The sequence below is a fragment of the Setaria viridis genome, chromosome 3 (genome assembly GCF_005286985.2).
Source record: "Setaria viridis chromosome 3, Setaria_viridis_v4.0, whole genome shotgun sequence".
In the NCBI taxonomy this organism is placed as follows: Eukaryota; Viridiplantae; Streptophyta; class Magnoliopsida; order Poales; family Poaceae; genus Setaria; species Setaria viridis.
The window spans coordinates 11,602,371-11,625,572 of NC_048265.2; the positions used below are offsets into that span (position 1 = coordinate 11,602,371).

Here is a 23,202-nt window from a genome sequence, read left to right on the forward strand (position 1 = left end):
ATGCGATGTGATTGTCCTGTAGAAGCATCTCATCTGCCATCTGCTCATAGGTTCTTGTTTTTTGTTTGTCGCATCCTCCGCAGAAATGTCAAATAGAGCAGGGAGATGTGTGGTGTACGCTCCAAGTCTACAGCTACAGGCCCTCCTGCATTTTCATTTTGTTGCGGCTGGTATTACAGAGGGAATTTTTATGTCTACAAAGCGGTGAAGGAAAATCACCCTATCCTATTAAAATGTACTAGTCCACACACCCTATTTGCGTCTTCATCTTCAACTCTGACAGTGGAACTGACAGGTAAGGGAAGTTCTGTAAAATGTTTTGGGGTTTCCTGGGGGCTTGCAAGGATTAATTAAGGAAAGTCGATCTGAGAACAACAGATCAACACGGTAGTGAAGAAGGTCACAAGGACGTTGGGCAACGCCAATGACCAGAGGTTGTAGGCTTGTGACCGGGTGAGGACGATCGCACATGCTGCGCCGCCCGTGCGACAGAAGCGGGTAACAGACACATCACAAGGGATTGCACGAGGTGAGCTGGTGCGGGTGCAGCGAACGTCGCACGGGAGAGAAAAAATAATGTCAAGCAGGAACTTTGGGAAAATGACGCATGGCAGTCAAAATCCAAACCCTTCACTGTTTCCAGCATGACTCTACTGTACTCAAGACTGTACGAAGCCGTGTGTCATGCAGGCATGCTCGTCCCCGGCTACCCGCCGCGTCCCTGCGGATACGAAGATGCCGCGGCCTGCGGCATCAGTGCATCACCTCGCCTGCAATCCCGGCGGGTCGGCTCGCGCGGCACGAGGGGCGGCACTTGGATTCCCACGTTTTCCACCCACCAAGTCAGCAGGAGCCCACCCGCGCGCTCCCCTCGCCCCCGGCCACCATTTAACAGTTGGACTCCCCCACCAGACGCCGATCCCCACAACTTCCGCCCTCCCCCACGCCCCCAAGCCGTTCCCCTGATCCCATCCTCCGCCTCGGCGCCTTTGCGGCCGGCACGCAGGCCAGGCAGATGGACAGCGGCGACGCCGTGGCGCCGCTCGCCGCGTGGGCGTCGATCCGGGGGTACTTCACCCCGGCGACGCTGTTCCTCGTCGTCAACCTCGTCATCGGCACCATCGCGCTCACCTCCCGCGTCACCCAGCAGCGCCGCCGGCGGGGGCAACACTACTACCACGACGACGGCCACGGCCACGGCCACTACCACCTCCAGCAAGAACCGCTGCACTCGCATCAGCAGCAGCCGGCGTACGGCGACCACTACTACCAGCAGCCGCTGTACGCGACTCCGCCCGCGCCGCTCGCCCGCACGTCCTCTGTCCTGGACCGGCTCAGGTCCTTCGGCCTCTACCGCTTCCGCTCCGGCGACTTCCCGCCCGAGTACGGCGCCGCGGCGGGGCCGAACCACTCGCAGGACGCGTCCGCTCCGGTGGAGGAAGAGGCGGCGGCGCAGCAGCTGCCGGAGGTGCACTACGCCAGGAGCCGGTCGGAGCCGGCGCCCGCGCGGGAGGAGAGGAGGCCGCCGGCGTCGAGGATGAAGAAGTCGGTCTTGGAGGTGAGGAAGGCGCAGGTGGCGCGGGCGCCGGCCAGGGTGGTCGAGGCGGTCGCCGAGGACGACTCCGCCCACACGAGGGCGGAGGGGTTCACCGGGAGTTTCAGGCGCGAACCGTCGCCGCTGCAGCAGGAGTACAACTACCAGGAAGAGTACGTGCCGCCTCCGGCGCGGCCGCAGGCGCCGGCGCCAGCGTCGGCACCTGCCCCGCTGGCGCGCACCTCGTCCGTCATGTACCGCCTCCGCTCCCTGGGCCTCTACGGCTTCCTCGCTCCTGAGCAGCCCGCCGCCGCGTCCATTCCAGCAACCGACAGCTTCCTCGCCCCGGCGGCGGCGGCGGCCGAGAAGAAGCAAGCGCACGCGCACTACGACAGGAGCCGGTCCGAGCCGGCGTGGGAACAGGGTAGCAATAAAAAGGAGAAGAAGCAGGAGGCCAAGCCAAGAATGGCCAAGTCGAGCTCCGAGGCGAGGAAGACCGCCGCTCCGAGCCCTGCGGAGGCGGCCTTGGCGGGCGAGAGCGTCGACGCGAGGGCGGAGGCGTTCATCGACAGTTTCAGGCAGCAGCAAGCGCGGCACCACCAGAAAGAAGAGTACGTCCCGCCCCCGCGGCCGGCGCCGCTCTCGCGCGCGCCGTCCGTCCTGGAGCGCCTCCGCTCGTTCGGCCTCTCCCGGTTCCGCTCCGGCGACCTCGGCCCGGACCTCCCCGCCGCCGCCGAGTCCGCAGCCACCCCGGCCGCGGACGAGAAGAAGCAGGCGGCGGCGCACTACGGGCGGAGCCGGTCGGAGCCGGCGCGGGAGCAGGGCAAGAAGGAGCCGAGGATGAGCAAGTCGAGCTCGAGCGTCGTGGAGGAGGAGGAGCCGGCGGAGGCGGACCACGGCGTCGACGCGCGGGCCGACGACTTCATCAACAAGTTCCGGCAGCAGCTGCAGCTGCAGCGGCTCAACTCGCTGCTCAACTACAAGGAGATGCTCAGCGGCGGCGGCAAGCAGTAGCTCCTGCCTGCCTGCAAGGACGACGGAGGAGATCGGAGAGAGTTCCATACTTCCATTCCATGCAGGAATCGGCTAGCTAGCTTCTGGTTAGGATCCAAATACTACTAAAATATTCTGGGTCAGCGATCTCTAGAGTCTAGTGTGAGTGGTGTTTTTTTGGACTGTTATTAGCTGTAAGAATTGGAATTTTTTTTTTCTAAAAGAATTGTGTGAGCAGCCTGGAAGCTATCCGATTGATTTCCACTCTGTTATGGTTCATCATTGCCTGCCTAGGAAGGAGGCGTTGATGGGTGAACAGTGACGTTAAATGGCATGGCGTTTCTGGTGGTTCGGACGTCAGAGTCCCCTCTGCTTCGCCGATCTTTCTGCCGATCTTGGAGCAAGTATGGGATCATGGGCGTGCACGGATCGCACGGCGGCCCGTGCTACGATGATGCTTCTTCCAGGGTAAAACAATGATGATGCCGCCGGTGCGCGTAGTAGTAGTTACGAGTCGAACGCGCTGCGATCTCTTGCACGGAGCCTGGGAAATTGACTGAATGCAACGCAGGTTACGTTCAGCGCCGTGCGTGTAGCTTGCGGGGTGCGCTGCCCGCTGCAACAGCCTGCGCTCGTGTACTTCGTAGCCTCGTCTACAGTGCTACGCACTCCGACGTGCGCTGATGAAAAGGTGGGGTATATGCCCTCCTTTGTGGCTCTTTCACCCTTTTTCTTTTCCGTGAGCGTAAGAGAGGTGGATCTTTACGTACATCTATAGGTCCACCAGAGGTTCGAACGGTCATAAATACAGAGCTGGATACCGATACATATCTGATATAAAGGTTATGGTGCAGGACGGTGTAGTCTACGTGGCAAAATAGGAACTAGTCGAGGATTACGAAAAGTACTCGCAGCAATCACAGTAGGACTCGCCTAGTCAAATTCAACTATTATTCTTGTAAATCAACCGACATGTAACCCTACCCCTGACAATATAAGGTAGTCTACGTGACAAAACAGGAACTAGTCGAGGATTACGAAAAGTACTCGCAGCAATCACAGTAGGACTCGCCTAGTCGAATTCGACTATTATTCTTGTTAATCAACCGACATATAACCCTACCCCTGACAATATAAGGTGAGGCAGGGACCCCCTCCAAAGTAATTTAATCCAACCAACACACAAGACGTAGGGTATTATGCAATCTAGCGGCCCGAACCTGTCTAAATCGTGTGTCTGTGTTCACCTTCAAGTTCCTAATCTCAGCGAGCCTCATTAACTAAAACACTATCTCGGACATCCCCCTCAATAGGTTGCCGGGTCTAAACACCGACAGCTGGTACTCCAGGTAGGGGAACTCGTTAAGAATCCACTGGCGAACTCGATGGCCCAAGTCATCATCAAGCCAGGGTCTAAACATCGACAGCTGGTACTCCAGGTAGGGAAACTCGTTGAGAATCCATTGGCGAACTCGATGGCCCAAGTCATCATCAAGCCAATCATCACGTTCAAAGCGAGCGTGACATTCATCTTCGGCTCTTGAGTTTGTGTCGCAGACAGCGCTAGAAATTTCCACCGCCACATTGCGTCTATCCCAGAGAAGAAGCAGCAAACAAAGAAGCTCCAGCGCCAAACTCTGGAGGATCTCGTCGAGAATTTTGGCAAATTTTCAATTTCTGGATTAGTCAGAGACTGGGGGGCGAGTCTAAGTGCAACTCGACTTCTCCCGCCAGTCGAATTGACCTGCACGAGCTGGCGCAAAAGCCATCATGTGAATTGGACAACTACTCAAGTCGATTCCCGTTCAGACTCCGCAGCGCGGCTACTATTTACCAAACTACCCTGTCCATATCACAATCCGACACGGATACGATCGAGGACCTCGACTACTACTCGGACCTAGACGAGAAGACCCCTTTATCAGGTCCGCAAAAGGGCCCGGTGATCAAATTGACTTCCCAAGGAAGATTCATCTACTAGCCCAATATGAAGTCACCTGCTCTCGCCAAGAACGACGATTCGTGCCTCATCGCTTACCTCGACACTCTCCCGTACTAGGAGAGGCTCCTATGATGCCCATCTACGAAGAAGGCGGCTCCACGGATGTCATCACTTCAAGCTCGAAAAGCTACTCTCTGGAACAAGAACTCTTCGCTCTCATCACTGGACAACAGGGCGAAGAAGAAGAGCAACCGGACAGAAATTCGCGGCATGAACGTCACCTGGATGATGTCTCGTAGAATGAGCTCACCGCCAACATTGTCGGAGAGGAGATCGAAGCTCAAAGAACTCGACGGCAAGCAAGAAACGCTGCAAGAGCAGAGCGCTGCCACCGCCACCTTGCAGCAAACCTGCCAATCTTGAACTTGGATAACGTGTTTAAAGCAGTTCAATCGCGTCAACATCGTACTCCCCTTACCACCATCGCATCCATTGATCTCATTACTTGCACAGTGCCATAAGACAAGTACATTAGACAATTGGCTGAATTGGTAGAGCGCGCGTACAAACAACTCGATCAACAGAACCTGATACATTCAGTTCAACGCACCCTATCCCAGCGTAGTCAACATGGCAGTAGCCATAGATGCACTCCATCCAAACGAAGTCAAATTGGAGGAGCCAGACCAAACCAAGCTGGAGCAGAGAGTAGTCGGGCGGGACTCTCGGGAGGCCGTGGCCACCGTGAGGCTAACCCAGAGCTTGAACGCCCAGTAAAAGATGTTTGCAATAAGATCAACGCCGGTCGTGACTCCCATACCATCATTGCGAATGGCGCCACGAGCACGAGCAAGAAGTCGAACACCCAGGGGATAATTCTGACAGGTTCCCCGCCTTCTCCAGATGTGTGAGGAGGACAATTCTACCCAAAACATTCAAACCCTCGGGTATCACCAAGTACGATGGCAAGCAGAACCCAGTCCAATAGCTCCGATGCTACTCGCTGTTAGTGCAAGTAGCTGGAGGAAATGACGACACCAAGGTCATCTACTTCCCCATCTGCATGGAGGTGACGCCACTCGCATGGCTCGAATTATTGGGTAAGAACTCCATCGACACGTGGAAGGACCTAAAGGTAGCATTCACCAACAACTACACAGGGGCAATGCAACGTCGTGGCAACAGGATCGACTTGTCTCAAGTTAAACAACAAAAAGGCGAGACCCTGCAGAGTTACTTGCGTCGCTTCTTTGACAAGAAAGCCACAATTGTGGATATCACAGAGCGTGATGTCATAGACTGCTTCCAAAACGGCCTCTACGACCGCCGGATGTTCTAGGACTTTGGTAGAAGACGCCCCGCTGATGTCAAATATCATAAGATCATGGTACAAGTGTGGGCAGATGAACAAGACAGGGAGATCGAGAGGTTCGAGTCCAATCGCAACAAGGGCCAACACAATAATAATCAGACCAATAGCCAATGCAACGACAAGAACCGCAACGATTGTCCTTACAATGATAACCAAAAAAACTACTCAAGAGGTCACAACCGTAAGCGAAAGCCAGATAATACTGTCGTGGCAATGTCACAGTCAGCCAAGAAAGGTGACGGCAGGAATCATGACAGGCCCTCATTCAACGAGCTCCTGGAGAAATAGTGCCCATGGCACCCATACCACAAGCACGCTATGATAAATTACTTCAGTCTACGAAGAGTCATGAAGAACCTGTCGGAACCATTTGGTACTAAAGGACAAGGGCAAGGCCAAGGAAAACGAAGATGATGGTGACAATGGCAAATTTTAGAACCCACCAACACCATCATGGCGGCACATTGGGTACTGCTACTAAGCGGTCCCAGAAGCTCGCCCTTCGAGAGATCATGTCCTTTGAATTAGCAACACCAACATTCCTTAAATGGTCCGAGGTGCCAATTACTTTCTCCAGGAAAGACCAATGGACTAGTTTCTCAGACCCTGGACAGTATCCTCTCGTCCTGAAACTAGTAGTCATTGGCTCCAGACTCACCAAAGTACTCACCGATGATGGTAGTGGTCCCAATGTACTCTTCGCCAAGACACTGAAGAACATGGGCCTCGACATCACTAATATGCTCACCCCCAACAAACTTTCTGTTCTACGGGATTGTCCCGGGCAATACGACTGTACCCCTTGTTTAGGTGGTTTTACCAGTTATCTTTCAGATCAAAGAACACTACCAGATAGAACACATCCGGTTCGAGGTGGCTGACTTCAAAACATCGTACCATGCTATCCTCGGAAGATCAGCATTGGCCAAATTCATGGCTATCCTGCACTACATGTACTTAGTACTCAAGATGATGGGGCCCAAGGGAGTACTCTCCCTCCGCGAAGACTTAAAGAGGTTGTACGACTGCGACACAAAAGCCGTTGAGCTAGCAGCAACTACTCAAGTACCAAATTCAATGATGTAAGTCTTCACCGCATCCAAGAAATTGTCCCCATCAGAACTCGAGATCCCAGAAAAGAAGTCGGGGACAACCAAGGTCAAGCTAGCAAGTGAAGTAAACATCAAAGCCATTGACCTTGAAACTGGTGATAGCTCCAAGACGGTCCTGATTAGCTCAAGGCTGGATCCTAAATAGGAAAGCACGCTCGTCAGTTTCCTTCAGGCCAACCGAGCGGATATGCCATGATGCCCAGGGAGTCGATCGAGCACTTGCTAAACGTGGATCCAAAAGCTACTCTACGACGATTCGCCCAAAACAGAAGGGCTAGCCAAACTACTCGCGACGGGCTTTATAAAAGAAGTCTATCATTCAGAGTGGCTTGCCAATCCCATCCTGGTGCGAAAGAAAAACAATAATGAGTGGAGAATGTGTGTCAACTACACGGACCTCAACAAGCACTGTCGAAAGGATCCCTTCGGGCTCCCTAGGATTGATCAAGTCATCGACTCCACAGCTAGGTGTGCTTTACTCTGTTTCCTCGATTGCTACTCGAGGTATCACCAGATAGCTCTCAAGGAAGAAGATCAGATTAAGACCGCGTTCATCAACCCATACGGAGCTTTTTGCTACACTAGAATGTTTTTCGGGCTGAAGAACGCAGGTGCTACCTATCAAAGGGCAATCCAGGAGTGCTTCAAGAAGCAGCTACACCACAACGTAGAGGCGTATGTGGACGATGTGGTCATAAAGACCAGAAATCCCAACAACCTAAAGACCAGAAATCCTGACGACCTGATTGTGGATTTGGAAGAAACTTTCGCAAGCTTGCGAGCATTCCGGTGGAAACTCAACCTGACAAAATGCGTTTTCGGTGTACCCTCCGGGAAACTACTCGAGTTCATCATCAGTCACCGAGGAATTGAAGCTAACCCTAAGAGGATCTCCACCCTCACTGACATGCATGCCCCATCATGCATCAAGGACGTCCAGAAGCTGACCGGATGCATGACGGCTCTCAATAGATTCATCTCAAGGTTCAGAGAAAGGGTCATACCCTTCTTCAAACTACTCAAGCGGCAAGACAAATTCCAGTGGACCGAGGAGGCAGATCAAGCCCTGCAATAGTTAAAGGACTTCGTATCAAAGCCATCGGTCCTCACAGTGCCAAACCCCAACAAAGACTTGTTGCTTTATATCCCGCAACTACTAACGTCGTCAGCACGTCGATCGTGGTTGAAAGACCAGAACCAGACCATGTATATAAAGTACAGAGGTCCATCTACTTCGTCAGCGAGGTATTGTCGGATTCCAAAACTAGATACCCGCCAATTTAGAAATTGCTATATGCAATACTACTCACATCGCGGAAACTACGACACTACTTCCAGGAGCACAACATCTCTGTCGTCACCGACTACCCCTTAGGAGAAATTCTCCACAATCGGAATGTAACAGAAAGAATATCTAAGTGGATACTAGAACTCGAAGCATTGTCCTTGAATTTCAAGTCGAGTCGAGGACCGCAATCAAGTCCTAGGCACTAGTTGATTTTAGGGCAGAGTGGTGGGAAAACCAACTACCAACGCCAGCAGAGCGTCCAGAGCATTAGGGTATGTATTTTGACGGATCACTCAAGCTTGAGGACGTCGGTGTAGGAGTACTCTTGATTTCTCTAAAGATGAACAACTCAAATACATCTTGCAAATCTTCAACAAAACGGAATCCAATCGATCGCTATCGACAATGGCCCTCATGCCCTCATCCTCCAACTACTCCACTAACCACGCCACGCTGTTGTCCGTGACATGACCAGGCCATGGCCGTGGATCAGTACGTAGTGGCCACCGTGATTTCATTTCCGCAACGAAGTTCATTTCAGCAACGAAGTTGACCACTCCAGTAGATCCCCGTGTACAGGTTTTTCACGTCGTCCTCCAAGAAACGCACCGCGAAATCGGGTCGCTCGCCGAAGTGAAGGCCCCGCCGGGCATCAATCCCATGATCCCAGAAACCGCCACCCGCGACGCGACGCGACTGTCCTGGTCGGTTCCGTTTTCCCCGTCTCTCCTGCCGACCTCCTGAGACCCACACCGCCACCCACGAGCATATTCGTTCTTCCATCCGCTCCCGCGGCCACCACCGCCGGTGGCTTAACTTCTACGTTGGATAACGAGGAAAAGCGAAACAAAAACTTGTAATCCCGGTCGCCGGCCGTCGCTCTCCGACACGAACGAGCCGGGCCGGAGACGTCGGCCTCTGCCCCCGCGAGCGGCCGGGGATGATAGACTGACTGATCGATGGCCGCCCCGTTGCTTCCGGGGGCGTACGTTTTGCGACACATGAGGCGCACCGGGCAGTACAGTAGTGGTGGTCTGGTGGGCGCCTCTGAATTTCCTACCGGTCGGTCACCTCACACCATAAAATCGTCGTACTGTCGTGTCGTCGGCTCGTCGCGTCCGCTACGGAAATTTCTGGTGCTCATCCCAGGAGAAGACGAGCTAAGTGTAGCGAGAGTCCAGCCCAAACGCGCTGTTTTTTATGAAGTCACCTTCCGATTTCTCGTTGGGCCGCCTCTGGCGCTTGATGCCCTTCTTTCTGTTCCAGTGATGCCTTCCCATTTTCTAGCTCGATTCCGAAATTTCTCAGCACAGCCGTGCAGGCCGAAATAAGGTCAAACATGGGTTATTATGGCTTTGGGCCCAGTCCAACTTCAAATGGACGAGCATTTTTTTTTAAATACTGATATAGTAGATAAATTTAAAAGATTCCGAATCCCATGCAGGCCGGCTGCGCGGCGAAATTGGGCTTCGGGGTTCGATTCGGTTGCGACTTGCAAACAGGATCAAGATGCTATAGGACAAGCAAGGTCGTCAAGCGGAGAATCCCCCGCAAACCCTACCTACCTCCAGCGGCAGGCGCTCGGCAGCTGTTGCGCCTAGTCCCGGCCTCATCGGTGACGGGCGCAAGGCCAAGAAGCCGAGGGCAGCCGTCATGACGTTTTCTGTCACAAGTGAGACCTTTAGCTGGGTGCGGTCGCCGCCTTTCTCGGTGTCGGGATCTCACTTGGTAGTGCTTGATGGCCACTTGTGTATGGTCCGAGACCTTCTGAGGCGCCGGCCTAGCATGCTGGAGATCTGGAAGCTCGAGGACTACAGCTCCGGTGAATGGTCACTGTCCCTGAGTCATCTAATCGAATTGTCTGGCAGGAGATTTTGTTGGGTCGAAGGCTGTTAAAGTCATTGGCTCCTTTGGCGATAGCAAACCGAGTGAGAAGATAATCATCGCAACATCCAGGCACAAGGTTTCTACGTATGACACCATGTCTAGGACTCTAGAAACCATTCACTCAACCATGGAGACTGAGACATGTCATCGAATTGAGCCCTGTGATATTCGATTCAGTTTGTTTAGAGAGACCCTAGTGCCGGTGTACAGAACGAAAGAAGAGATAGCCCTCTCATCTCCCATGGCTAAGGTGACTAAAGAGATCCTTCTCCGACTCCCGGCTAAGTCAGCTCTGAACTTCAAATTTGTCTGTCAGCAGTGGCACAGCTTGATCAGGAGTGACAGCTTTTGTCATGCATATTTTTTGCATAAGAACATGGACAGAAGGCCGAAGATCATGCTTGTTGGCAAACTCACTGGAGAAAAAGGCTTCAGTTCTATTCCCTTGGACAAATGGCTTCAACAGGCATCTGATGATCAAGGCGCATTGCTGGACACAAAGTTTGTTTGCTCGAAGCCTTCCACGGGTTGAATCTGATCAGCACTGAAAAAAGGGATTATCTGTACAACCCATGTCTTGGTTTCCACAGGAAGTACAGGAACCAAGGGCTGATGCTGCACCAAGATTTGGAACGACATGTTAATCCTGTTGAACCAGACCACCATCCTTTCGCAGTCGGCAATAAGAATGTGGGGTTGGGGTTCAACCCATTGACACAGGAGCATGTTATTGTGGAAATGTTCTATCACATTAAGGACTACCAATCTCGTCGGTATTACTTATCATGCTCAGTGACTGACTGTGACTCTCGGAACGTCCAGCAGCTCCCTCCACCTCCTCTTCCTGTGAACGACATGCCTTCTGCCTATTTGGAAGGGATGTTATACTGGATGAGCGAACCAAGGTTGGGTCTAAATCATGAACGGGCCATTGTCTCTTTCAACATTGCCACAAGGATGTTTGATGTCATCCCTTGCCCTTCAAGAATTGCGAGATCATGGGATAGCCAAAGCCCTCGCCGCGCATTTGTAGCAGAGCTTGAGGGGGTGTTGTGCGCTGTTCTTGCAAACCCAGTTAGAGATGAGTTATGCATGTGGACATGGGAGCATGGTCAGTGGGATAGATCATATACAATCTACTTGAAGTCCTGCCTCGACTATTCCCTTGGAACAAATATTGTGGTGCCTTGGGCTATTGACCCAACAGATGGGAGGATCCTACTAAATACTGGTAGGAGGCTAGGTTTCTACGATCCATTGAAGCGGGAAGTTGAAAACTATATTGCACTTGATCAAGTGCCACTTCTAAAATGGAAAGAGCAAACTCTGTGCCCTGGAGCTGGAGATCAGATGCCACTTGATCAGCCCTCTAGTTCTAGTACTTCGCCAGGGAAGAATTTGTCGCACTCCATAGACCGATCTGAGGAGCTGAATGGAATGAGCTGTAACCTTTCGCCCCTGGTTCCAATGCTATATGAGGAGAGTCTAGCATATTATCGCACTCCTGGGAGAGCAAGAATTCTGCAGGCGCTCCCAATTTGAAGCTTTATGTAAAGCTTTCATTTATAGGCAAGCTCCCAATTCTTCTCGATTATACATTGGCTCCGTAAGTGAGCTATTTTACAAAAGCCAGCCTCACAGGAATTGGTTACTGCGGCATCACACAATTGACGCAGGTGGTCAAGGAGTTTTTTACCCAGGCGTATGGGTGGCGGTCTAGTCTACGGATTGATGGTTATTAGTGTGCTTGGTTCATCTTACTTTATTTTATAGGCTATGTGCATCCCGCTATTCAGAGGTCAAGAGTATTTTCGAGACGTTGTATCATCTCAATGTAATGACCTTGAAAATTAAGAAAGCTTCCTTTATCCGAAAAAAGTTACTGGTTGTGCATCGTCTTGTTGTTTTTGAGACAATTCCCTGTTTGTCACAAGAAAAACTACTAGTTTCTTTCTTATCTCTCAAAAAAATTTAGTTCCTTATTTGACACTGACTTCAACTTTTGTTCCTTATATGATACTCTGTTGGATTTTCCATCTGGAAACCGTTAAATGCCCTGCGAAAAAATGATTTTGTCCCTGTGGGCCTCACCACCTTTCTCCCTTCCCTTCTCCCTCCTCTGCTCCACACCGCACGGGCTCGTCTGCACAGGCCCACCCTGAGGGGCCGTTGTTCCTCCACCTCACTGGCATTGCCCGTACTCCCCGCCCGGCTGTGACGACCTTCGCGACGTTGCCGTCCGCCTCGCCGACCTGGCGCGCTCCGTGCATGTCCACTTCTCCTTCCGCGGCGTGGCCGCCAACCGCCTTGACAAGGTCCACCCCTGGATGCTGCAGGTATCACGATCCGTGCTCCAGCTCCACCGCCTCGTCGCCGACCCGTCCGCGTCTGCCGACAATGCCCGGGCACCCATCGACGCCGTCCTCGACTGCGTGTCGTCCATGCGTCCCAGGGTGTTCGTGGTTCATGGAGGCGCTCTTCTACTACTCGGCGGTGTTCGACTCCCTGGACGCGGCGAGCGGCGGCGCGGGCGACGTCGCGGCCGAGGTGTACCTGGAGTGGGAGATCTGCCACATCGTGTGCAGCGAAGGCGCGGAGCATAGGGAGCGGCACGAGCCACTGCGGCGGTGGCGGGACAGGCTGGGGCGCGCTGGGTTGGCTGGCGTGTCGCTGGGGGGTCAACGCGCTACGGTAGGCGAGGATGCTGGTAGGGCTCTTCTTCGAGGAGGGCTACTGCGTAGAGGAGGCCGATAGGTGCGTGACACTGGGGTGGCACGGGTGGCCGCTCTTCTCGGCATCCGCGTGGCGGGTGGAGGATAACAATCACAGTAACAGCAACACTGACAGCAGTAGTGGTAGCGAGGAGAGCAATATCAGCTGCAGCAGCTAGCTGTAAATTGGTAGAAATAGTGCGGACGAGCCCGTGTGGTGTGGAGCAGAGGAGGGAGAAGGGGGAGGAGAGGAGGGAGAAGGGGGAGGAGAGGAGGGAGAAGGGTGGTGGGCCCACAGGGGCAAAATTGTCTTTTCACATGGAATTTAACGGTTCCCTGATGGAAAATCCAACAGAGTGTCATATAAGGATCGAAAGTTGAACTCAGTGTCAAATAGGGAGGCCAATAAAGGAACTAGTAGTTTTTCTGGTGTCAAATAGGGAATTGTATTGTTGTTTTATTCCTGTGATATTTGTGCAATGGAATAACATGTATATGGATCTGCTTTGCCAACAGAATATTTCGGGAGTTTATAGTGTGTTGACTGTAGAACCGTGCAATATTGTCTCTATGGCACAATAACATATCAATATTTTTTTTTAGGACGTAGGTGCATGCATTTTCAATTAGAGGGAAAACAAGAAAAAAATTCTTACATCAAGATACTCGTGGCATATATCAGTATCCAAGGTTTAGTTCTTTCTTGACCATTTTTTTCTGTAGTTCCTCAGGTTCCCACAGGCGACACTGATTGCCTGCATATGAAGTATTCTAGGCTTGTTGGGAGCTTGTTAGGCGTCTCCGTGTCTGAATGTGATTTTGTCCGTATAAAGTCGTCTAGCAGTGGGCAGTTCAGTAGCATATATGAAGCTGGTGGCATATTTCCTCTACTATGAACAAGTTAGATTTCATGAAATTATTGTCATTTCGTCCAAACTAAAGCAGACACGCTCGTTGCTAGCAAGACTTCAAATCATAATCCAGGAGCTGGCGGCTTGCAGCCAGGCATGTGATTGCGAAGGATCAAACGACAGAGACAGGGGATGCGGTGGACGTCGAGGTTAACATCAGCTTCAGCGTCTAACCGATGGCTGCTGTTTATTGAGCAGGAGCAAAAAACGAAATGACAGGTTTATGGGCCCCATATATGAGAGTCTTGCCAAACTAGAGCAACATACGCTAACAGCACCGATGCCAAGATCAACTCAGAAATCAGTTGAACATGTATGATTTTGATCTCAGTTACCTCTACATACATGGCATACATTACAAATACAAAACCGAACCGAACATCACAACGACCATGATAGGGTTCCAGGTCCGCCCAGATGATGCGCATTAGAGACAGGGCAAGCACATCTATCTTGAAGCCACGAAATCAGATTCCTGCAAGATGGACCATCGGAACTGACTTCCACCAAAGCAGGAACTGCGCTGTTTTGTTCTAGTTCATCTCTAGATGTAAGCCTGAAAGCTATGCATGATTCAAAAATATTGCAAAATTCAATCTTCAGCGCTGCAATGGGAATTAAATAACACAGAAAAAACTGAGTTTACATGTCATTACTGGGTTGTTTGACTAAAGAAATGTTTCTGCCCGCGCTAATTGAACAGCATTATCAGTCAGATCCCTTCAACTTCCTAGGCCTCTTGGACTGGGTTGGCGACGGAGGCGCGTCTATAAATCTTCCAGTGGTCTGGTAAAATATTTTTTTTTTGAATTAAACAAAATATATTTTGAGATGGATATAAGATGAATCAAACTTATACGGTCATATGTAGCAGATGATACTAGATTTTTCACTAAATCGCCTATTCGTCTGTAATCTAAAAGTAGAAGTTGTAGAAACAGTAAGGATGCATCAATTAAAGACATGCATATACCAAAAAAACAAAGCAAAATTCAATAGCAGTAATAAAGGAAAGAAACAACAAACCTTCCGCTTGTGATCCCGTTTGCCTGCTCTTTCACCTGAGGTCACATGAAGCAGGATCATGGGAAATATTAATAAAGAAGCACAAGCTCTCATATTGAAGAAGAGCAAAGTAAAACCAAAGTGTCTGCTTTTTAACTACCTGAAAACCCAACTGTATCAGGGATGAAGGTCCGATCAATATCTCTATTAGAACGCTGCAGATAAATACAAATAATTGCTAAGTAGAAAGCAAAAAAGACATTGATACTTGATAGGGCACTAGCTATCGAACGTAACTATTACAGCGGGGGTGGGGGGATTCACTTTGCACTAGACATTCTTTCCTTCTTTTTTAGATGGTTGCACCGGATATTTGAATTTGAAGTGCCATGAGTTAGTATACGTTATCAACATTTCGCACGCTCCTGTTAAGACTTCACTAAGCTCTTCATATCATAGCTTCTATTAAGGAACTAGTTACAGCCATTTAACTCTGCAACAGATTGCAGCAAGAGGAAGCCTATTTGCATTCCAACATACATAATCCCCGTGGTTTATGACTTCACATTATCGCCACAGATCGCCACCCAAAAAAAGAGGAAAAAAGTGGGTGATTCATATGTTACCTTAGGTGTGCTTGGTGCCTCCGTGAAGGAACTTTCTCGGTTAGCTGAAACTTCTGCCTCTTTATTTTGCAGCTATTAACATAAAATACAAAAGAGAACTGTTAGCTAAAGGGAACGTTCTTAACACAAATAAATATTTTTAACAGGCGATTCAGTTTTCTTCTCTTTTTTATTGTGTAATTCAACAGGCCCTTCCAGAAGAACAATCATAAATTGAGAGTCAACAATTTTGCAACCAAAATAGATTAAAAGCAGATGCAAATTGCTAATTACTAAATAACCTAACAGCCTTAAAAATAAGTACCTGCTTCTGTAAGTTAAGCAATGTGAGTATCTCATTTCGCAATTCAAGATGTTCTACACAAACTGCTTTTGTTGGAACTTTTGGCTTCAAATTCACCTACAAAAAAAGACGGTTGCTCAAATACATTTATGTTATACACGACTTAATCAGGTGTGCATAAAGTATAGGACAAACCCCTAGATCTTGTAGTGTCTGATCAACCCTTTTGATAACTCTAAGTCCAGCTGAAGCACTTGCTGCTTGGACCATTTGGTCAAGCGCATGGGTTCTCAAATACACTCGAAGCTGAAAATGAAAGCATACAAGTCAAATGCATCTAAAAAAATTATAAAAATAGATGTATCAATCTTTGTATGGTTCATTAGACACTGCAGTTAATACAATCATATGACCAGTGGTCACTAGTGGCATATTTATACTAGGTCTGTTTCTGCTGTGTGTAACACTAAGAGCAGCCATCTTCAACAGAATGGATGAAACTCACTATTATATTCATTTTAAAAGATAAATAGGATATATTTATGTAATATTTCACATTTGAAAGGAAACATAGACCGCTAAGTCCATGAGAATGCAAGTGGAATGGTTAAGAACTGCACTGCTCAACACTACTAGAACAATAATACAGTTCTAGCATGCAAATGCATTCTTTTTCTACCTGATTATCATGAGCATGCTGTGCCATAGAGCCATGGAATGCGGGAAAAACGAATTTACAAATATGGCAGGTTAAAATATATCTAATACGTGCCTTTCAACACGACAGCAGAACTTTTAACGGAAACATGAATAAATGCCACTGTGAAGTAGGCAATTTCAAAAATGCCAGTGTAACTGTGAAGTATGCATTTTCAAAATGCCACTGGTTGTGAGGTTGATATCTGAGCCCCCACACATGGCATTTGTCCGAATTCACTGTTTTGATGGGATAAAATATTCATGCAACCTCACTACCTTAAGTGTCCTGAGAGAATACTATCATAAAAAATCAAGGTGATACCTCAGATCTAGAATGCAGGAACTAACATTGAAAATGCATAAACTGAATCCGGAATGTATGCTGATCTATTATCCTTCAGAAGTTACTGAATGGTGGTCACACAGATGCATCAACTATGATGAGCTGAATTTAGGAGTGGTGTCACTTAGAGGAGCACAACAAAATGAAATGTCAACTAATCAACTGTAAGACTTAATCTGAAATAGTTCCAGAATTACTGTTCGTAGTGAATTAGGTATGGAGCTGTTCGCAGCTGTATTTGGATGTGTTAACGGTGGATGAGTGCTGCTCAAGGGAGATACACCATCAACAGGAACCATAGCATTATCAGAGCTCGAAGGCATTCCAGCTTCATCCACATTCTACAAAGTAGAAAACAGTTAGGTATCAAGCAGAGAGCCCCATTTATCTCTTGAAATTAACAATGATTGAAATAAAAGTATTGTGCCTGCACATCGGCATAAACCTGAAATGCTCAAATGGTAAAAGTGCTATTTAATTGAACAACCAATGAAAATCTTGATGATCTGCCATTTAGTTGCTTCACAAAAACAAATGGAAATACTTTTGTCCCAAAAATACCATATGGATTACCATTAGAAGCTTATTGTTTAAGATTACTTTTTTTATAGGACATATAGAATTGCATGCATTGATCACTCACTTTGCTAGCAGCACGAGATTCCATAATGCGTTTTGCTTCTGCCAAAGTCTGAAAAAGTAACACATGGCAGTCAGATACACAACAATGGCAAATGATAGACTGCAAAAGTCGACCACTTTCTCACCTCAGCATCCTTTCGTTCTTGCTGTTTAGTTTGGGAGAGAAGTGCTGATAATGCGCGCTTCCTCTCAGTCTCATGAGCAGCATCATAGCTATCCTGAGAACAAATGCAATAAACATATATGTCAGTACAGAACAAATTTATCACAACAATGAGGTAGTTAATTTTAGGTGGGGAAGAAATTAAGCACTACCTTCACAAGGGGATTCCCAGAAACATCATCAAATGACCGAGACCTATGAATTAGAAGAGACCGAGAAACTGCAAAAAAGAAATGACTACAAAGGTAAATGAAGGGGTGAAATACAACTAGAATCTGCACATATGCTTATCATAGCAATTGATTTAATAGGTGAATAATAAGCCATGAGGCCACCAAACATCTGGTAGCATTAAATAATACAAAGAAAAGTATGTACTATCAAGTGTGGAACAGAACAAATGCAGTGGCATGCTTATAAATTTTGGTCATCAATTTAACAGAAGGAAAAAAAGAAGTTATAAGAGGGTGGTTTAGAAGATAAATGATACAAGATGGTGTGCAAAAATCTTCCTCACGTGATTAAAAAGTTACTGAACATGAGTACACCAATGACTAATTACTTGTACATTGAATGACAGATAGAATAACGAAAACTACATCACCAATGTTGGCTCCTGAGCACATAAATGCATATATAATTGCTTTCAACATAAATCAGGACAAAAGCCTTCGGTCTAATGTGTATATAAACATAGAAGGCTAAAAATGGGAATATTTCACAGAGCAGATTGCATCTGACTACTGAGACATCAAGATTAAATTACCAGAATAATAACGGCTCTTCAGATCTTCCACACTGCGAGTAGTTGGAAACCTATCTGCTATTACTATGAAACGAAGGTCAAACCGTTCACATAATTCAAATAGCTGATCAGTTTCCTCCCTGCTCCAAGCCTGAAATAAGCACACCAAATGCATATTTTAGAACTTCAGAACGAGCAGAACAGAACAGCATTCTGAAAATTCAACACTCTAAAACTCAATAGGTTTATTAACATCCAAAATGACCACTGACCCAAATCAGACATTCAGTCCGTTAGATCTATTCTAGAAATTCTTTTTTTAAGTAGACAAATTGCTGAACAATAACATATACAGCAAGGTGAAAATATGTCTGAAATTTCAAAAATTCGTTAATGGTTAAACCGAGAGGCCTTCAGCAAAGAGGTTCTACCACTGCAAAACTTCTTTTCTGTTTTTAAGTTTTGGTATTAAATGGTATGCATGTTTAAATACATGGCCATGATGTTCCAAAATCAGAATATGAAAACATTTATTTACGAATTCAAATACCCTAAGAGATTTTCACAAGGAGGAGGTGTTACCCCTACAAGATCAACACGGGTAGGGCCACTGCTAAATATGAAATACAAGTTAACAAATAGCATAATGTGCTAACAAAGACAAATGTAGTAGCTTGGTAAAATCAGCATTATGGTTATATCAAACATAAAATTTAGAATATCAGTATGTAAAAGTTGTTGATATGGGAAAGAGGGCTACAATAATTCAGTGCTAGTATACTGTAGCTCCGGAACACATAACATTAACATTTGCAAAAGGCTAGATTGGCACTTTCCTGGATTTTAACTCTGGATAGCACAAGAAAAAGGTAAAGAATCACAGTCTCACAGAAACAAATTGGATGCTAAATTTCCAAACTTTTGTAGTAACTAGTACCTACAGGATCAATTAAATACTTCTCGTACTCCTCATCCGTGTATTTAAGAACATCCACTTTCTGCAAAAAGAAAGGATAAATAAAAAATAGAATAAGCCCCAGAGCTTGAAAAGGGATGGTTTGTTGCTCAATGGTGTACCTAACATCATATGGGTGTTACCTTGTTGTATTTTGCAAACTGATAGTCACCAGTTGGTGGGACACCATTAACAACTCTAACCTGAAAAATCAAATTGATTGAAGTACAGCTATTTTTCGTGTTATTTTTCAATCTATAATATATTAGTAGAGCATGAGATGCAGACCCAGTGATAGAGTTGAAGGTTGTCACTTCGTGCAGAGGACGTGAAAGGTAACCACTGCCATGCTACCTGCATAGGATGTTAAAATGGCCTCGTCAGATCACCTACAACAGTACCCTAGCTCCAGTAGTGTCAAAGAAACAGATAAGACTACTCATCTTCTGCATTCTATGAGAGATCCACTGCAAATTGAACTACTTTGCTAGGGGGTAACAAATGTAACATTTCACAAGTATGTGGTAAAACTAATGAAAAAATCTTCACCAAACACACCGTGAATGAATAGGCAAGCTCAACTCTAACTGCAGTTCTTGCTGATTACAAGCTATGACATTCAGTTGTAGTCAACGCTTCATTCAAAGAAAAAACAGATTACATATTAACATGTGCTAAAATATTTAGTTCACAGCACAAAACAACATGACAAACAGTACTCTCTCTTTTTCTTACACGCAAATAGTATTCGTTTGATGCTATGCACATGAGGAAATTTAATCTGCTAAAGTAAAGCTAGTTCTATCAGCAATTCAAACAGTATCCGTACGTGAGCTGTTCAGCATTTCAATTTCCTAAGTTCAATCACATAAGCAATGTGCTCTTCATGCCAATTTTCGAAATGTGTGTAGTTTTAGAATAGCTAAACGCTCAGCACAGTTCAGAAGTTACTCAATTTACAATTTCCAACAGGCATGAGAAGAATTGTGTTAGCTCAACTTCTCCTTCTCCGCAGCAGGTCGCCTCTTCAAGTGCGATGCTTCGATGGTCGGCATGAGCGGGGCCATTCCTACCCCTCCTGTGAGCGCATAGACCTAGATCACCGAGAGTCGTCAGTGCAGCAGGCACGCAGCAGCGACTACGAAGCGGAGGGTGGAGAAAAGCGGTACCTCGCGCGAGACGCCATCGGGCTTGCGCTGCGGCTCCTTGGGCGGCCGCGACTTCTTCTCCAGGGAGGACGAGAAGGGGGTCTTCGGGAGCCCGAGGATGTCCTTCGCGTCCATGTTTACGGCCTCACGAGCAGGGCGTCGGTGGAGGAAGTTAGGGTTAGGGTTTTGGTCACCCCTACTGCGACATGGGATGGGAGGCCGAGGTGTTTCGAGTTCGCGAGGCCGGACGGAGAAAGCAAACCAAGGATTAACGGTTCAAATCGCGGGCGCAAACTCCAAACCCGAAACTGCTTTCCAATTAACCCGTTAGCTCCAATGCTTGAATAGTTTTCATGCCAATTGGTATGTACGCGAAATGCAAAATGTTCCATAGGGTATGATGAAGATCACTTAACTAGATGTTGATGTAGATAATTTAAGGATGGAGAATTGGAGATGATATGATTGGTCGATGCTTACTAATGAGATGTCAACATGCTATACATAGCTTTCTTTTAATGGCAAAGAAACATAAAATCATTCTATGCTTTTCAAGGTCGATGACTCTCGCCATTCTTTGGTCCTGTTTGTGAGGAACGGGCTAAATTAAAAATTTAGCCCTCTCAAATGGAGTGCTAAACTTTAGCCTGTTGAGGTGTTTGGGTGGGAGGTTAAACTTTAGCACTTTGGTTGACAAAAGACAATTATACCTCTGCTTCCTTTCTTCCTTCCTCCTCTCTCTTCTTTCTCTCCCAAAACGTCAGCCGGCCACAGCTCCACCTCCCACCGCTCCTCCTCCTCTCCCTACGTCCAGCCCCCGATTCGACACCGACCATGCTTCCCCCTCTGAGATTCGACGGCGACTCAAATCGAAGCGGAGGACAATGATTCAGTGAGATTCCCCTTCACCACTTACCACCTAGGCCTCATCCAGTCGCTGGACCTAGGCACTAGACACCAGCTGCCACAGCGCGCGATGGCACTCCTGGGAGCGCTTCTCGACAGTGTCGAAGACCCCGACCTTGCCGCAGTTGGCCTGCAACTCTAGATTGGGTGTCGCGACACGAGGCGCCTGCGCCTGCTTGCGGTTCCGCTTGAGGAGGCCCCGGCGAGGCAGAGGTGGCGAGACCGTCAAGGCGAGGCGGAGACGGCGAGGTGGAGGTGGCGGGGCCGAGCGGAGATGGCGGAGACGGCGGGGCCGAGCGGAGACAGCGGAGATAGCGAGACCGACGAGGTGAGGCGGAGGTGGTGGGGCTGGCGGTAGAGAGAGGCGCCGGCAAAGCGAAGGAGGTGCGGCGCTCCTCGGTGGAGGCGGGCGCAGCGGGAGGCTGGCGAAGGGCGGCGGGCAGCAGCAGGGGCAGCAGACGCGGAGGAGAGAGAGGGGTGCGGGAGGGGCAGGGTTGGATAAGGGGGACCACTTTTAGCCCTTTAGTCCATTTTAGCACTCCTCGGAGGGGCTAATGGATTTGGAGGGCTAAACTTTAGCCCCCCTGTTTTAGTCCTGATGTTTGGGAGGAAGCGGCTAAAATCTGGCTAAAATAGGAGGGCTAAAGTTTAGCACCCGCTCCCAAACACCCGCTTTATATCCTTCTTTCTTTGCGTGGCAAGAGCGCTCTTTATATAAAAAAAACTTTGCAGTTTAATAAAAAACAAAGGTGTCATTAAAGATAGCATGCCAATTTTTATCCATATCATCTTGTGTCGAATTGTCGAAACAATTTATATATGTGTTCTGAGGAACTCTTTGCAAAAAAAATGTTACGAGAACTACAGTCAAAGATCACCCTTTATTAAGAGATCATCCTTTTATTTGTAGGAAGCTTGAAAATTGTGATTGCTCTTCTTATGTAGAAGAAATTTGTATTAAGTGTATATGTTACTACACATGTGAGGTGATATTGTATTCTATTTAACTTGCATATATAAAATAATTCTACGATGGATAAAACTAGGCATCTAAGTATATTGTTATATATTATTTGTATTATAATGCTATATTTTCTTAGAACCTCATTTTACCTGGAATAATCGCATTAATTATGTAGTAGTGAATGATATCTAATTATCTAATAAATTAAAAATCTTTTCAGCTGGAGCCACCACCCCCACTTCCTTGTTCTCCCTTCTTTACTTCTTTCCTCGTATTGTCATGGAGATCCAAGAGGCAGGGGACACGAGCCCCCACTCCTGATTCGTTTGACGTATGCAAAGGTTTGGTTTGGTTCCTCTGATTTATTTTTAGCACCCGTCACATCGAATATTTAGATACTAATTAGGAGTATTGACTTATTTTTAGCACCCGTCACATCGAATGTTTAGATACTAATTAGGAGTATTAAACATAAACTATTTACAAAACCCATTACATAAGTGGAGGCTAAATGACGAGACGAATCTATTAAGCCTAATTAGTCCATGATTTGACAATGTGTTGCTACAGTAAACATTTGCTAATGATGGATTAATTAGGCTTAATTAGGCTTAATAGATTCGTCTCGCCGTTTAGCCTCCACTTATGTAATGGGTTTTCTAAATAGTCTACGTTTAATACTCCTAATTAGTATCTAAACATTCGATGTGACACGTGCTAAAAATAAGCAAAGGGAACCAAACGCCCGTCTTATGGTGCTTTGCAGGGAAGGTTTGAGACTTGAAGATTGCAATGAGCTCTGTTGTATGATTGAGGTCACAAGTACAAAAATATTATAGGATTTCTAGCATACTGTTGTACTGAAAATATATAATGAGTACTCGGAGAAGACTGGGAAGATGCGAATTGCCAAAAATACTACTCTACCTAATGGGAGCTATACCAAGCGTGGCATCATGTTTACCCAAGTTTC

General features: G+C 47.6%; 2 protein-coding genes and 1 non-coding gene across 10 annotated transcripts; 2 read left to right on the forward strand and 1 right to left on the reverse strand.

The window, feature by feature from the left end:
• The first annotated feature begins 902 nt into the window (after positions 1-902).
• On the forward strand, positions 903-2,776 carry LOC117846961 (uncharacterized). Its single transcript, XM_034728089.2, has one exon. It carries the CDS (start codon positions 1,016-1,018, stop codon positions 2,546-2,548), a length of 1,533 nt encoding a protein of 510 aa, XP_034583980.1. The 5' UTR covers positions 903-1,015; the 3' UTR covers positions 2,549-2,776.
• A 7,229-nt stretch (positions 2,777-10,005) lies between these two features.
• On the forward strand, positions 10,006-11,670 carry LOC117849035 (putative F-box protein At1g12855). Its single transcript, XR_011897682.1, has 2 exons — positions 10,006-10,854; positions 10,954-11,670. It is a non-coding gene; the product is annotated as a putative F-box protein At1g12855 (transcript).
• Positions 11,671-14,014: 2,344 nt separating this feature from the next.
• LOC117848422 (SWR1-complex protein 4) lies at positions 14,015-20,615 on the reverse strand. Of its 8 annotated transcripts, none has more exons than XR_004638885.2 (17): positions 20,381-20,615; positions 20,210-20,305; positions 19,500-19,565; positions 19,355-19,414; positions 19,198-19,254; positions 18,278-18,407; positions 17,664-17,731; positions 17,474-17,566; positions 17,350-17,397; positions 16,904-17,047; positions 15,860-15,970; positions 15,686-15,781; positions 15,382-15,453; positions 14,916-14,970; positions 14,777-14,811; positions 14,407-14,536; positions 14,015-14,306 (listed from the first exon to the last, which is right to left on the reverse strand). XR_004638885.2 is itself a non-coding variant. In XM_034729829.2 (16 exons), exons 1-16 carry the CDS (start codon positions 20,492-20,494, stop codon positions 14,295-14,297), a joined length of 1,257 nt encoding a protein of 418 aa, XP_034585720.1. In that variant the 5' UTR covers positions 20,495-20,615; the 3' UTR covers positions 14,015-14,294. The 8 variants fall into 8 exon arrangements, 3 of the variants coding, with proteins under 3 accessions (XP_034585720.1, XP_072148791.1, XP_034585719.1); XR_004638884.2 differs by having other exon boundaries at positions 14,397-14,536; XR_004638882.2 differs by having other exon boundaries at positions 14,015-14,313; positions 20,381-20,614.
• Positions 20,616-23,202: the final 2,587 nt, after the last annotated feature.

Coding starts and splice junctions, on each gene's coding strand:
- LOC117848422 (XM_034729828.2), bottom strand. CDS start 20,494: ATGGACGCGAAGGACATCCTCGGGCTCCCGAAGACCCCCTTCTCGTCC. Junction 20,306..20,380: donor CCGATGGCGTCTCGCGCGAG/GTACCGCTTTTC, acceptor TCGGTGATCTAG/GTCTATGCGCTCACAGGAGG. Junction 15,782..15,859: donor AGACACTACAAGATCTAGGG/GTTTGTCCTATA, acceptor CTTTTTTTGTAG/GTGAATTTGAAGCCAAAAGT.
- LOC117846961 (XM_034728089.2), top strand. CDS start 1,016: ATGGACAGCGGCGACGCCGTGGCGCCGCTCGCCGCGTGGGCGTCGATC.